The 15,459-nt window shown below is 34.2% G+C and overlaps 1 protein-coding gene across 3 annotated transcripts in view; it reads left to right on the forward strand.

The window, feature by feature from the left end:
• The window catches only part of LOC145280124 (protogenin B-like), a 336,035-nt gene that overhangs the window by 96,583 nt on the left and 223,993 nt on the right, over positions 1-15,459 (forward strand). For all 3 annotated transcript variants that reach the window (XM_080131880.1, XM_080131882.1, XM_080131881.1), the window contains exon 2: positions 8,583-8,906. In XM_080131880.1, coding sequence (XP_079988006.1) covers positions 8,583-8,906 — 324 coding nt within the window. The remainder of the gene's footprint in view (positions 1-8,582; positions 8,907-15,459) is intronic.

Raw genomic sequence — 15,459 nt, forward strand, 5'->3', positions numbered from 1 at the left:
TCTCCACTTATCAAGGCTCAGAGGCTACTCAAGGATAAGGGTTAATGAGTGTACAGTAGTCAATGGGACAATATCGTAGTAATCATTAGTAGTGGACATTTGATAAATTGGATTACATAAGGGGAACACTCATCAAGAATTTGTTTATGTTGGACTTGAAGACAACTCTATTGTAGTCAGCTGGAAAGCAGAAAAACGGAACAAAGTCCCACGGGCATGCAGTTCTAAGAAAGAAGCTTTGTTCATGGAATCTACGTTTAGGTTTAGGTGCAGATGGGGGAAATTATTGATAGTGGTTTCAGAAAGACAAGTGTTTTTTTATGAAAGTCTTGCAAGGGGGTCACCATAGATTAGAGCTGAAATGTAACAAAATATATAATTTGCTAATGTAAAGTATTAATTTTTCGATGCTATTATACTTTTTTAACTAGATCAATTGCATTTCATTTATTCCCCATTTTGTATTGTCTCTTACTAATATGAAGTCAGTTTAACTGCCCTAAAACACTAGAATGGTCCAATATCGTCTTCAAAGCGAATGTCAATAGATTTTTATCTACAACTGTCCTCACGCAGTTACAGATTATTTATTCTCGACCCCCAAAATCAATAGATTAAGACCATTCCTGTAATAATCCGATCCCTGTTGATTTTGCGATCGGAGTTTAGTTCTGCGCATTTCTAGGGGGTCCACCCTCCCAGGCTTTGCCTTCTCTCTTAGAGAAGGGGTTAGTTTATTGCTAATTGCCCATGGCACCCTCACTGGTGTATACCAATGGGGTGCATTGTTAGTAAATAAGTATTTTATAATTGAAAATTATTGAACTCTTTCAATGTCATATTCCTGTTACATACCTTGTCTCGAACTCAATGTTTTTCTGCAAGACTCCATTTTCATAGATTCCAAACACATACTTTTTCACAAATATCAATAATTAAAAATAAATAATTTGTTATTGCTTTAAAGCTCTATAGGAAAGGATATGGAGTCCTTTTTATGTGCCAGATACACTATCCTGGTTCAGCTCTGTTCAAATTTTCAGAGTTTGAGTTTTTTTGGTTTTTTTCTCCATGTTATTGAAATATTTATGCATTAATTCTTCCACCCATTTAAATGCCAACAATTTCGCTGAATTCTTTCTGATTAACGATAAATATCATGAAAATGTTCTAAACCTTCATTATTTAAGTTTTGCATAAAATATTATTTGGACTAATATTTTCAACTTGGGTGTTATTTCCACAATGTTTCAGCCTTTCTAACTTTCTTCAGTGGCATCTTTTTAAATTTTGGGATCATTGTCAGACTCGGGGACAGAATTTCAAATTAAACTTTTTATTTAATCCATGAAGGTAAATAGTTCTTGTTCAGTCAGCCATAACCCAGTAAAAGTGTTAATCTTTGTTATTGCCACAAGAGTTCTTCCCTGAGGGCTACAACATGGTCATCGGCAAACTTAATGTCAAAAAACCCTTGTATTCAAATTTTATTATTTTAAATTTTCTCAGAATATTTATCATTCCTCCATCCAGCTCATTAACTCTAATCCAAGATTAGCTTTTACTCTTGATTGTAAATTTAACCTTTAAAAAAGTATATTTTGACAAACTTCTGGGTCTGACCTATACTTATGATATAAATTGGAACGTGTACATCAAATCTGTTGGCAAGGTCGCCAGATAAATGGTAGGATCATTCTACTGCTCCAGTAGATATCTTCCTGCTGATGCAATTTTCTACCTGAGCCAAATACGTCCTAGGATGGAGTACTGTTGCCACATCTGGGCAGGAGTTGCTAGAAGCACCTTATCCTGTTTTGACAGAGTTCAAAATAGACTTTGTAGCCAAGTAGCGATGCTTTTTCTCTTCCCTGCAGCATTTTTCCCGACATAAGAAACGTTGTGAGCCTGTTTCTGCTCTATCATTATTTTCATGGCAAGTGCTCTTCTGAGCTCTAATCTATAGTCCTCTTCACTCTTAATCTGTGCCTAAATCTAAATGTAGATTCCATGAACAAAGCTTCTTTCTTTGAGCTGCACACCTGTGGAACTCTCTTCAGTTCCCCTGCTTTCCAGCTAATTACAATGGGGTCGTCTTCAAGTCCAACATAAACAAATTCTTGATGAACCGTCCACTTAAGTAATCCAATTTACCTAATTTCCACTACTAATGATTACTATGATATTGTCACATTGACTACTGTACACTCATTAACCCTTATCCTTGAGTGGTCTCCGGGCCTTGATAAGTGGTGATTACTTTGTAAACACAAAAAAAAAACAACAAAAAAATCTCTCTCCTGCAATTGTCCGTTCATTCAATACATCATTTATAAAATCATACGCACAATATTCTCTGATTTTATCAAATATTGTGAAATTGTTTTATAATTTTATCACAGCACTTAAGATGTTTCAGTTTGTGTGTGAGAAGATTTTGAGACAAACAGCTGGTCGAATTTGGCACACGCACTTTAATAGGTTGCTCACCACTGACCTATAAAGTAACAGCCTGTAGTTGTTGTCTTATATCGTTGTCTTGTTCTATTGTAATAATTATGATGAAAGTGAGCCAACTCTGTTTAGAAGCGGCTTTTTTTTCTTTACTTTTAAAAATATAACTTATTAAAATCATTAGTTCTTTTCCAGAATTCCCCCATATTAAAAAAAAAATAAAAATATAGAAAAGTCTGTATGATGTGCATGCTTGTGACGAAACAAAAATGGGCGCATTCCAAAAATCACACAAATTAATTTTATTTAAAAATTATACTACTTAATCAAATTTTATCAATAACTGAGGAGCAAACATCTTGCATCGCCATTTTCTAATGCAGGATGAACGATAAATTTGTCGCCCTAAAGAAAACAACACTTTATTTTAAAACTTTTATTGAAAAAAAAAAAAAAAAAATTCGGGTAACTTGATTATGTAGTAGAGCTGAGCTGACATCTATTCAATGTAGCCGCCTTGAGTCTCAATCACCACTCGATACGGGTCTGTTACTGGGAGCATGCCTTTTCCACAAGTGCCGGCAGGAACTTGGCGAATACTTGACGGGTGGCTGCGGTCAGGCTGGCTTTGGTGTTGTGGGAAGTCATGTTGGTGATGTTCTCAATGTATGACCAAATGAAATAGTTCAGCGGGTTTAGGTCGGGAGAAGAGGGGAACCAGTGAAAGAAGGGTACAAAGTCATAGCACTCCTCCTGAAGCCAAGCCTGAGTCTCTTTGGACTTGTGGGCTGGTGCTAAGTCCTGCTGCCACACCCAGGGTCTGCCAGCGGCTACCTGATTGCATCCGAGCATCCTCACACTTTTCAGCACATCCAGGTACACTTTGGTGTTAATTTTCAAGCCAACTTTGAAAATGTAAAGTGACATGATGTGGTCCTCACTTGAAAGGCCATAACTGTGGCCGGAAACTTTGTTTTCATCACCCTGGGCATGTCCCAGTTATTCATGGAAATCCAACGATACATTTTGATGGTGCTGGCAATGGTCCTGTTGTCAAAACTTGAATTGATAGAGAGCATGAGTTGTACAGCAGCACATCTCCGATCTCACTCGTTGAACATTGTGTCACTTTCAGACATGATAGAAGGTTCCTCTTGCTCTTGGGATTTGTACACAACTAGCCAACTAGTAGATGGTCTGCAACAAAAGAAAACCGATTTTCATCAAAAGGAAATGGAATCATATCGTCTTTTCTAAGGCAACAATTTTATCGTTTCACTCTGTATAAATTACACTTGTCTATGTCTGATGATCTCATAGGAAGATTAAATATCGATAGTATAAGGAGATGTGTGCAGAGCAGTAGACTTTAATGGTTTGGTCACATCGAAAAATTGGATGAGAGTTCTTTGGTGAGTAGATGTAGAACAGTTGAGGTAGCAGGTTCAGGAAGTGATAAAAATGGACAAGAGAAAATAAAGACCTGATCAGAGATAGGTTAATTTTTATAAATGAAAAAATAAAAAGTCAGAACTCCTTGCTTCACAATTCATATTGTGTTGGAGGAGGTGGGTGGGGGGGGGTAATAGAAGGTACTACTCTCAAGCGGAAGCACTTCTGTTTAGTTTGTCAAGTGACAGGATCGGAGAATGAAAAAGAAAGGACAGCAAAGCTTAATTTTATAGATGAGTTCTTCATATACATGTGGCAGTAATTTGCATATGAGGGGAATAGTGGCTATTAGGACAAATTGGAGAGAACAGGTATTTGAGTTTTTGCCAGCTGAGAGAGAGCATAGACGTTGAGAGTTTGTGTCATGAATTATGGCATGAGTTAAGACGATTTCATACAAATTGTGAAGGTGAGGGTTATATGTAAAAATATATCTAAAAACAATGAAGATAAGTTACATGTATAAATACATGTAAAATATATGTAAAAAAAAAAATGAAGATAATAGTTATATGTGAAAAAAGAAAAGGCCAGAATAGCTTCTAAATATTCCTTTCCTTTTAATGTCAGAACTCCTCACGTCACAATTTGTACCTTAAATTAAACCGTAATTCAATTTTTTAAAATCAATTTCTTAAGGCTAGGGATTTTTTATCCTCAACCTCCAAAATCAATGGAGATTAGACCGTTATTGTAATGATCTGATCTCTTATTGATTGCGGTGTGATACTGGTTCTGTGCAGTTCTGAGGCTTTGGCTTCTTTCTTGGAAAGGAGGTTAGTTTACTGCTAATCGTCTGATGCGCCCTTACTGGGGAATGCCGATCGGGTTTGCAAGTCAGAATGCCCCTCCTTAGGGGCACTGACTTCTCGATCCCAGTTTCCGACCCTGGTGTCACAGTTCGTGCAATGGAAAAGAACTAAATACTCTTAAAGCTGTCAAACACATGCCAGCACGTAAAACAATCATCAAAGCAAATATAGTGATGATCGCCATGATGAAACATCTACATGTTTTGTTGTGTCAAAAATATCAACATGAGATTATCTTTCTGTTAATAAAAAAATCTTATTCCCCTCATGTTTGTAACTTTGATAAATACATTTTAGTTTATTTAGAATTAATCAAATAACTATTGAAATCAAAAATAAGATAAGGGAAAACTATAATAAATTAGAAGGGAGACCCAACGTTGTCCAGGATTGAATGAGGCTCAAAAATGTTCCACCCTTTCCATACTTTTATTGTCATTGAAATCGGTGAAATCGTCCATTTTTTTATTTTTTTAATCAAACCGATTGATTGGCTGCTCTAGTTATAGACCCCCCCTCTCCGCAATGTACTGGGAGAGAGCGTCACATGCCTTCCCTTAATGGCTTAGTTTACATTGCAGTGTAGAGAATCTACTGTTGATTTTATAAAATTATCTGTAAATAATGGCTTCACTTAAAGGTTAAAATGAAAATGTCAAGTATCATGGTTCAGTTGTGCAGACATTTTGAACACACCTCTTGTCAACAAAGAACCAACTGTTGATTTTATTAAATTATTTTTACATAATCACTTTCATTACAGTTGTAAAATGTTTTTGATTCCTAATGGGGGTAGTTATTTATTTGCCACCCACCTCGGCAAAATGTGGCACAAGGCCGGAAAGTGGGGATCCAGGAGGCTCCCCTAAAGGAGGGGCACTCCTGCAATTGAAAAAAATTGCCTGAGTAACCCCGTCGGCATTCCCTGGTAGGGGCGCCTCAGGCAGTAAGCAATGAACTTACTCCACCGGAAAGCCCAGTGGCAAGGCCTGGGAGGGTTGACCTCCTAGGTATTACCCAGGCGGCATACCTCAGTCCAACAGGTACTGGGCCGGTTCCCAGCCCCTCACCTGTTGGGCTGAGTGTCAAGTGACGAATCCTTGACGAGTACTACTGCCCTGTCTCCCTGCAGCCGAAGCCGCTAGGAGACATATCCCCATCAGATGAACTAATGGGGGTATGAGACGAATGGATTCGCCAATCATTTTTATAACCAATGACTGTGCTAAACAACCAATGAAAACGTCCCAAAATTATTGTAAAAATTGTGAATTTTGGATTCAATCAGTTCGCCGTTAACGTCACGAACCGCATTTAATTCTTGGCCGCCATCTTGGTTACTGATCCGAACTACACCGCCATCTTTGTTCAACACAATGTCTCAAAACTTAACAACATTTAAACGTACAAAAGTAAAGTAGAAACCATTTCGAACGCACCCCAGGCTATAAAAGAGTCTACAGTTGATTTTATAGGCTTGGCCTTTCTGCTTGTGCGGGATAAAACTTTTCAAATGCATTGGTGATGTTAGGTTGTATAAAAGTGTTAACTTTAGTCAAAATCGGACTTTTCTCTTTAATCGGATTTTTTTGATTATAGATTTTCGATACTTATCCAGGGCTCTACATTGCGAGTGAAACAGTCGCATTTGCAAGTGATTTTTCAAAGTGGCGACTAGAAATAATGAAATCTTTTGGCGATTGTATTTCTTTCACTGACAATTTTCCAAAGCTCAACTGAGTGAAAAAATATCTTTGCAACTTTTTTTTTTTTTTTTTTTAAGTAAAACGAACAAAGTCAAATTATTTAAACAATAAAAGGTTTAACAAAACAATATTTTTTTTTATGGGGGTCACCACTTATCAAGGCCCAGGAGCCACTCGGGGATAAGGGTTATTGTGTGTACATTAATCAGTGGGATAGTATCGTAGTAATAGTTAGTATTGGAGAATTGATAAGGTGTCATTACTTAAGGGGGCGGTTCATCAGGAATTTGTTTGTGTTGGACTTGAAGACATCCAAGTTGAATTCGGGGGGGGGGGAAACAGGCAAGCGGCAGAGAGTTCCACAGGCATGCAGTTCAAAGAAAGAAGCTTTGTTCATGGAATCTACGTTTTGATTTAGGCACGGATAAAGAGTGGGGAAAATTGACAGTGGTTTCAGCTAGTCGGGTGTTTTTCGTGAAAGATTGGCGGGGGTGGGGACCAGAGAATGGAGCTTAGACGAGCACTTGCCATGGAAATAACGATAAGTATCAACGTAAAATTCAATGTATATTTAGAATTACACTTATTAAAAAAAATACAGAAAAATCTTTATGATCATATTCTAAAAATCATGTGGGTTTGGCTATTAACTTTTCTATTTGGCTAGTAAACGAAAATATTTAGTTGTCAAAGGTCAACTAAAGATAAGTTTGTCCTGTTATTAGATGCATTCCGATACAAAACCTACGCAAGACCACTCCCTGATACATCAAGTACCTTCATGTGAATTTAAAAAAAAAAAATTGCCCAGCCATTTCTGAGTTTATAGGAAACACACACAGAGTTCTTTTTATATCATAGTAGAGAAGAGCTAGTTTCTTAAAAATACTATTTTAGACAGGAATTGTAAACATTACTGTATTTTTGATTATTTTCTCTAAGCCCTCCACGTGCGCAACGGCCAACGCCACGTAAATATAGCTAATACTTTATAAAAAAAAAAAAAAAATGACCTTTAATTTTTATCTATGTCCGCCCTCTTTCTTTATCGTCATTTATTCATAGTTTCTTTCATGGAAAGAAAAATTCCATCCTTTTTTGAAAATATGAGTAAAAAAAAAAAGGAAGGCAATGATTCATTGTGAAAGCATTAATTCATACAGAATTGCATTGCTCTTCTGTGACTGTTCGATTATTTTGCAAATATTTTGCCTACAGCTTCTTTCGAATCTTGTGTACACATCACTTGCGAGGAGACTCGTTTTATCAGATCATTTTATTTTCTTCTATGTTTACTTGTACAAATAAAATGCTTGACTAGTGTACAAATGAACTGAAATGCTTTCTGGTGGAATTTAATATATCTATATGCCTGTAATATTTATATGTGTGTGTGTGTGTGAAGATACTTCTTAACCTATATTCTCAACAAATTTTTGATCTACACACTTAAAATTTTGCATATAGGGTATTCAGACACGTGGAAAACATTTTAATCAGTTTTCATCCAGAAAAAAGCGCTGCTAAGGGGTTAAAATTGAAAAATTATGAATGGTGGGAGTCATCAGATTTTTTTATCTGTTTGTCAACTGTTTCACGACAGCGCATACGCAAATCGTTCACATGACAGCTTCTTTTATGGTAAGAATAAGTGAGTTTGAAAACACTTTTTAAATATTGTCAAGCTGGCCTAATGGTTATCGTACTTGAATCTCTGTCTTTAGGTTTTGGTTTCAATCTCAGCTTGAGTATTTTTTTTTTTTTTTTTTTTTTTTTTAAGGAATTTAATGCTGTGTTTAATGCCGGGCAACGCCAGGTATACCTGTGTAGGGGCGGAGGATTTGCTGATTTTTTGCTTTGTCACAGGGTGGATTTTTTTTTTTTTTTTTTTATGTTGGAGATAACACAAATCCTGAATCCTTGTCTCTAAAAATTTAAAACCAAAAGTTAAAACACATGAATGAATACCTGGAGAAATATCAGCTTTCGTATCTTTTAACTAAATTAATTTTAAGAACCATTTCTTATCACAATTTAGAAAGAAAATATTATGTTCGTATTTGTATTATTATCTATACAATTTACATCTCCAAAAACAATATGGTTTTGTGATTGGAAGTTTTGTTGGTTTAATTTTTTTTTTTTCTTCTCATTCCAGATGATTTGGCCTCTGATATACCACCCGGAATTAAACTGATAAAAAAATCTTACACAATCATCGCCCAGAAAAATAGTCCGCTCTATATTAACTGTTCTGTCTCATCAAAGGTTGCTATCAAATCTTTTGTTTGGAAAAAAAATGGAAACCCAATTGTGTCGAGATCCCGAATTAAAATTCAACCAAATCGTTCTTTATACTTTCGGGAAGTTGTACACAGGCGTAAAAAAGGCAAGAAACGAAATGACGAAGGGATTTATGAGTGTTTTGTGGAAAATGAATATGGGACTGTATTAGCTACAAGAGTCCAGCTCCAAGTTGCGGGTAAGTTGCAATCTTTGCTTGCTCTTTCTCTTGTCCCACCCTTCTCTCTCTCTCTCTCTCTCTCTCTCTCTCTCTCTCTATATATATATATATATATATATATATATATATATATATATATATATATATATATACTAGACGACCCATGACCCGTTGGGTCAGTATATGTTATAACTAGATATGAAATAGTGAGTATATTAATTATGCCAAAAAATATGCACGTTTGCGCATTTGCATCCAGAAAATTATATATTTGCGGAAAATTTAAATGTGATATCCGTTTTCAGCATACCCGAAAACTTTTAAAAGTTGTCATTTTAAAGGAAAATATTAAGGTGGAAACCAATGTACTTGCAATAACCCTTATCCCTGAGTGGCTTCCGGGCCTTGATAAGTGGTGATCACTGTGTAAAAAAAAAAAAAAAAAAAAAAAAAAAGTAAAAAGTTACCAAAAGTTCTATTTTTATATTTGCTTTAAAAAAAAAAAAAAAGCTACATTGGATACAGTGTTGGCCTCCGAACCTTAAAACTTAACTGACGTCACTTCCGCCGAATAGCATTATAAATAAAGAAGTGCGACTTTTAATGAAAACCAGTATGGCATAAATCTCTTATCACAAGTCAAAGGCTATAACTTTTGCCCATTTTAACAAGCTAAAGGGTAATAATCTTAAAAGTATTAATAAACATCTGCAATTAATTTTAACGTCTTTAAACTGCCAATTACAGAATCTAATGTAATAAAAAAACGGCTTAAAAATAGTTTAAATCGTAAAAAACTAAAGCAAATATGTAAGAAAAGTATCTGCTATTGCGTTTGGTTACAATTACAGTGAAAAATACAATTTAATGGTTGAATGGTTTTAATTTCTTCGTTTTTTTGTTTTTTTTTTTGTTTTGTTTTCTTAACCAACTGCTTAACTTTGGGATGTCACTTTTATTGCTTTTGGTAAAAATTACTTATTGTATGATTTTTTTTTTTTTTTGTTCCATTTATAAAAAGTAAGTTAGATGTTATTATGTGTTGATAGTTAAGTAGTTTCTTTTTATTAACACGGTTTCAACAACTGGGCAAGCTGATCAGAGTTTTATATATATACTAGCGGAGGGTACCCGGCGTTGCCCGAGTGTTTGTTTCCGGGACGGGGGGGGGGTTTAAAAAATGTTATGGTAGGTAAGTAGGAAGGATCAAACCCGGAGTCATGAGTAAAAGTAGGAAAATAAAGTGTGAAAAAAAAAAAAAAAAAAAATCCAACGGGGGAAAAAATGAGTTCATTTTATTTATATATATATATATATATATATATATATATATATATATACACACACACACGAGTAATTTTAACGTCTTTAAACTGTCAATTACAGAATATATCTTCAAAATAATTTAAGCCGTAAACATTTGTTTTGTTGTTGTTTGAAAACGATTCCAACTTGCAATGAAAAATGCAAAAAAAAAGCACTTAGTTTTGTTTTTATTTGCATATTTAAAAACGCTAAAAAAAAACTTAACACGTTTAAATGTTTTTTTTTTTATCTATTCTATTTTTGTAATATATGAATATAAAATTTACTTTGTATTTTACTTTCAACATTCAACAGCAAATTATGAAAAAAAATATTTGTGCAATTTATTAGTTTAAATGAAAGAAAAATTTAACACTTAAGCTGAACAAGATTCAAGATAGAGTATATTCACGTATACATATCAGGCCTCTACAGACAAATTTATCTTTAGTTGACCTTTGACAACTAATTTACTAGCCAAATTCACATGATTTTTAGAATATGACATCTTTGTTCTGTGACGAGTATATACATCATATTTTTTTTTGTAGTTTTTTGAATTAGTGTAATTCTAAATATACACTGAATTTTATGTTGACACTTGAACGTATAAACATTCAAATTTCTTCAGATGTTTTTTAAACAGCCTTTGTTAAAAAAAAATATTGTTTTGTTAAACCTTTTATTGTTTAAATAATTTAACTTTGTTCGTTTTATTTAAAAAAAAAAAAAAGTTGAAAAGATATTTTTTCGCTCAATGAGCTTCGGAAGATTGTTGGTGAAAGAAATACAATCGCCAAAAGATAAGTCATTATTTCTAGTCGCCACTTTGAAAAATCACTTGCAAATGCAATTGATTCACTTGCAATGTGTGTGTGTGTGTGTGTATATATATTGTTACGACTCGGCTATCTCCACGGAGAACTGTAGAGATATGATCGCAACGATAATAAAAAAAAAAATTTTTCTTCCAGGATTAAAATGTAAATAAATAAATATGGGAAGGAATTATCCAAATTCTTCAGAGACAATGGTAAAACATAAGACAGAAAAACACAACTGAAATAACAAACAAAAGGCCGATGGGAATTATGGATGTAAATTTATTTATAACAACACAAAAATAAATAAATAAAAATGCAATTATTTTGATGATTTAAGGAAGTAATGCATAAAAGAAAATAAATTGTCTTCATCGAGAGAGAATGTTCAAGAAAAATGCCAGATCTCAATACAACATTTTCATACTGGTTATTGTCGTCTGCTCAGTTCAAACAAAGAGAGAGTAAGGGAGAGAGATAGAGAGAAAGAGAGATTTTGCTTCATTCACTGTCTTAGCGACTTTACTTCGTTCTTCTTCTTCTCCGATTTCCTTAAAAAAAAAAACTGGCTCCAAATATATCAAATAGACTCCTTTTCCAATGTCTATTAAGAGCACCTCCTCATCTTTTATCCACCGCAGTATTACTGCTAATCATATCTGTTTCCAGTGTCGCTGTTGTTGGCTGCTTCCCTCAGCAGCGAGGAGCAGACTGTCTCTTCTGCCCTTCCTAAGTTTGCCGGTTATAACGCTCCCCCTCTCTATACAGCCTGCCAGCGTTCGCTAGCTGGTTTCTTTCTTTCTTTCTTTTTTTTCTTTCTTTCTCCTCTACTGTCAGTGCTCGTTAGCTATTCTTTCTTTTCTTTTTTTTGACCACTCTCTATATATCTCTTCATATCCTCTTTGGTTGTGATTGTTTTCTTGTTTTGTTTGGGGGGGTTTTCTGACTGAACGTAGACGACAGTACAATTGATGAAAATAAAACAAAAACAAACTCCTATTCTCTTTCGATTTCGAACAACATATTAAAGAATAATTAATTAGATTTTTTTTTTTTTTTAATAAAAATGTAACAATATATATGTGTGTGTGTGTGTTTGTGTGCAATTATCTTCACTCAATTTCATATACATAATGAAAAATTATTAATTGACGAATGTTTTTTGTTATGCAACGAACTAAGTAATTTGGTATCCATTTAATGCACGTTAATGAATTAAATGTGCATTAAATGGATTACTCTAAGTATGATCTAAATCACTTATCACAAGTCACCGGTTACAACTTTTGCCCATTTTTAACAGGCTAAAAAGTCTGTTTGCATAATCTTAAAAGTATTAATAAACATTTGCAAGTAATGTTAGCATCTTTAAACTGCCAATTACAGAATCTAATGCAATATAAATGACTTTGAAATAGTTTAAATCATAAAAAAATAAGCAAAAAAAAAAAAAGTAATTGGTATTGCATTGTAGTTTTAAAATCAAAAGGAACCATGGATACCAAACTAAAAGTAAAATGTGTGTGCAACCGCTTTCTTTTAAAACCTCTCCATCTTGACTTGTGCCCTTTTCATCTCTGTCCGGAGTACCATTTCACACCAAAAGTCAATGGAAAAAAAAAAATGCTATAAATGTCGACTGCCACCCCATCACCACTCTCTGACTAATTTTCTTGTAGATCCTCCAAAGAAAAAATATTACAAAAAAAAAAAAAAAAAATTGTCCATATTCTGTCAGAGACAATGCTGCAGAAGAATATATCAGTTTTGTGGATGTGTCTTGTGTAGTTTCGCACGAACAATCGCACTAGATGTCTAGTGTCCCATTACGACGAGTTTAACTTTTTGACCCACATTTCATTGGTTTTTCAATTTGCTAAATGGTTTATCAGGTAATTATTAAAGAGTTAGTGAACAAGAAAGGTGCATCATGGGATTTGATCATCTGTTTCTAAAATAGAAAAGGGAGTATGAACAGGTTATCCAATCTCATTGTGTTGCTCAAATATCCAACATTTTTGTTGTAGATATTCATGATCTTCAAATGACTGTACCCATTTTTAATAAATAGGCTAGTAGGTTAATATTATCTTTGTTTTTGAAACTGGACACCACCAGTATGAAATGAGTCAAAAGAAAGCAATGAGCTTGCTGTAATGACAATGGCTGAGTGTTACTTCATTCAAGGGAAACAGTCACACAGAAAAGTTCAGAAAATGAAAACTGATCAAGTAATAACAAATAATAATAAGCATATATTTATTATTTTTTATTTATTTTATTTTATTTATTATTTTTATTTTTTATTTATTATTTTTATTTTTTTTATTTATTATTTTTTATTTATTTTATTTTATTTATTATTTTTTTTTATTATTTTTTATTTATTATTTTTTTTTATTTATTTTTATTTTTATTTTATTTATTTTATTTTATTTATTTTTATTTTATTTATTTTAATTTTTTATTCATTTTAATTTTTTTTTAATTTTAATTTTTTATTTATTTTAATTTTTTATTTTAATTTTTTTATTTTAATGTTTTATTTATTTTAATTTTTTTATTTTCTATTTTTTTTATTTTTCTATTTTTTATTTGTTTATTTTTTATTTTAATCTTTTAGGGTGAGTAATTTGCTCATTGTTATCCTTATCTTCAAAGTTTGCTGTCTAACCAAATTTCGGCCAACTATTCCTCTGGCCTTCTTCAGGTCATTAACCGCGATGGGATAGGAATGCGGAATCTTGTAACTGTATCCTCAGTAATTACTGTCTTCAATAGTTGTTGTCTCGCCACGTTTTTGGTCAACTAATCTTCCCTCCTGCTTTGGGTAGGATTGAAACTGCTATCTTCAAAGTGACTTGTTCTTTGCTATTTAGCGCAATTGCATTTTTTGTTAATCCAGCGAAGGCAGATTTTTTGAGTACTTCAGTTTAGACAACAAAACGTAGAAGTGGTTAAAAAACAAATAACAGATAAATGTTACCAAAGGCAAGGTAACTTACTCTTCTACTTACTTGGATAAGTTATTTTGTGTGTTAACATATTTTAAAGCATTTACATACTTTGAAACAAAAGTAGTGTTAAGTCTCTAGTTAGAACGAGAAAAATTGCCTAACATTAGACGGTCATCTGGGGATTTCAATAATTGCTCACTAATAGAAAATTTTAAAAAAGCAGTACTTGTTGAAACCCAATAAATGTTATTAGTTGTGCGAAAATGTAATTTATTTTTCTTTTATCTTGTCTTGCCTTTTTTTCTCTCCTGCTAGTTTTCTCTCCGATTTTGCAGACTAAGATTTCAAACGATTCATGGAAGTAGGGTACGGCACAATCGTGTTGACACACCGGTTCTCGCCAGATCACCGAAGTTAAGCAACGTTGAGCCTGGCCAGTACCAGATGGGTGACCATTTGTAAAGGCTGGGTGCTGTATGTACCTTCTGGGAAGGTTGGGCGTGTGGCCAGCACCCTTACCCCTTGCTACAAAATCTACAAAAGTTGTAGATGGCCTGTGCCCCTCCAGGGGCTCAAGGCTATTGATGATTGATGATGAAAGTAGGGGGATTAGATGATTTTTGTTTGATAAAAGAATGACTCCTATCTCTTTCCCTGCACATCTGCACTCGGTATTGTTGTCTTAAGTTTGCCTTTCTTCGTTGAAAATTATTGTTTTTGTTTTTTTCTTCACATGCAAAAAATCGTCTTGATTTCTCATTGACTTCAGTTTTGAAAAATATCTGGTAAATATACCCCGTGAACCAAGTACAACACATTCAAACCTAAAGGGATAGTAAGACAACACCAGCAGGAGCTCTGCAAATACTTGGCAGATGGTGCCGATCAGGCTGGCTTTGGTGTTGTGAGAGGTCATGTTGGTGATGTTCTCGACATATGGCCAAACAAAGTAGTCCAGCAGGCTCAGGTTGGGTAAGGAGGGACGCCAGTGAGAGAAGGGTACAAAGTTGTAGAACTCCTTCTGAAGTCAAGCCTGAGTCTCTTTGGACTTGTGGGCTGGCGCAGAGTCTTACTGTTGCACACAGTTTGCCAGCAGCCACCTATTGCACCAGGTTCAGCACATCCAGGTACACTTTGGTGTTGACTTTCAAGCCAACTTCAAAGATATGATGTGGCCCTCACTTGAAACCACACCAAAGGCCATAACTATGGCTAGAAACCTCGTTAAGCTGTGCCCTAAAGTGTTGAACTGTGCAGATTTACATTTTGAGGGTGTTGGCAATGGTCCTGTTGTCATAACTTGGATCAGTAGAGAGCATGAGTTGTACAGTGGCACATCTCCGATCTCACCCGTTAAACATTGTGTCACTTTCAGACATGAAAGAAGGCTCCTATCACTTTTGGGATTTGTATACAAATCTTTGCAACAAAAAAAAAAAAAAAAACTGGTTTTCATCAAACGGAAATGGAATCCTTTTGTCTTTTCTA

Source organism: Euprymna scolopes, chromosome 7, assembly GCF_053919585.1.
Source record: "Euprymna scolopes isolate OS-2025 chromosome 7, ASM5391958v1, whole genome shotgun sequence".
NCBI lineage: Eukaryota > Metazoa > Mollusca > Cephalopoda > Sepiida > Sepiolidae > Euprymna > Euprymna scolopes.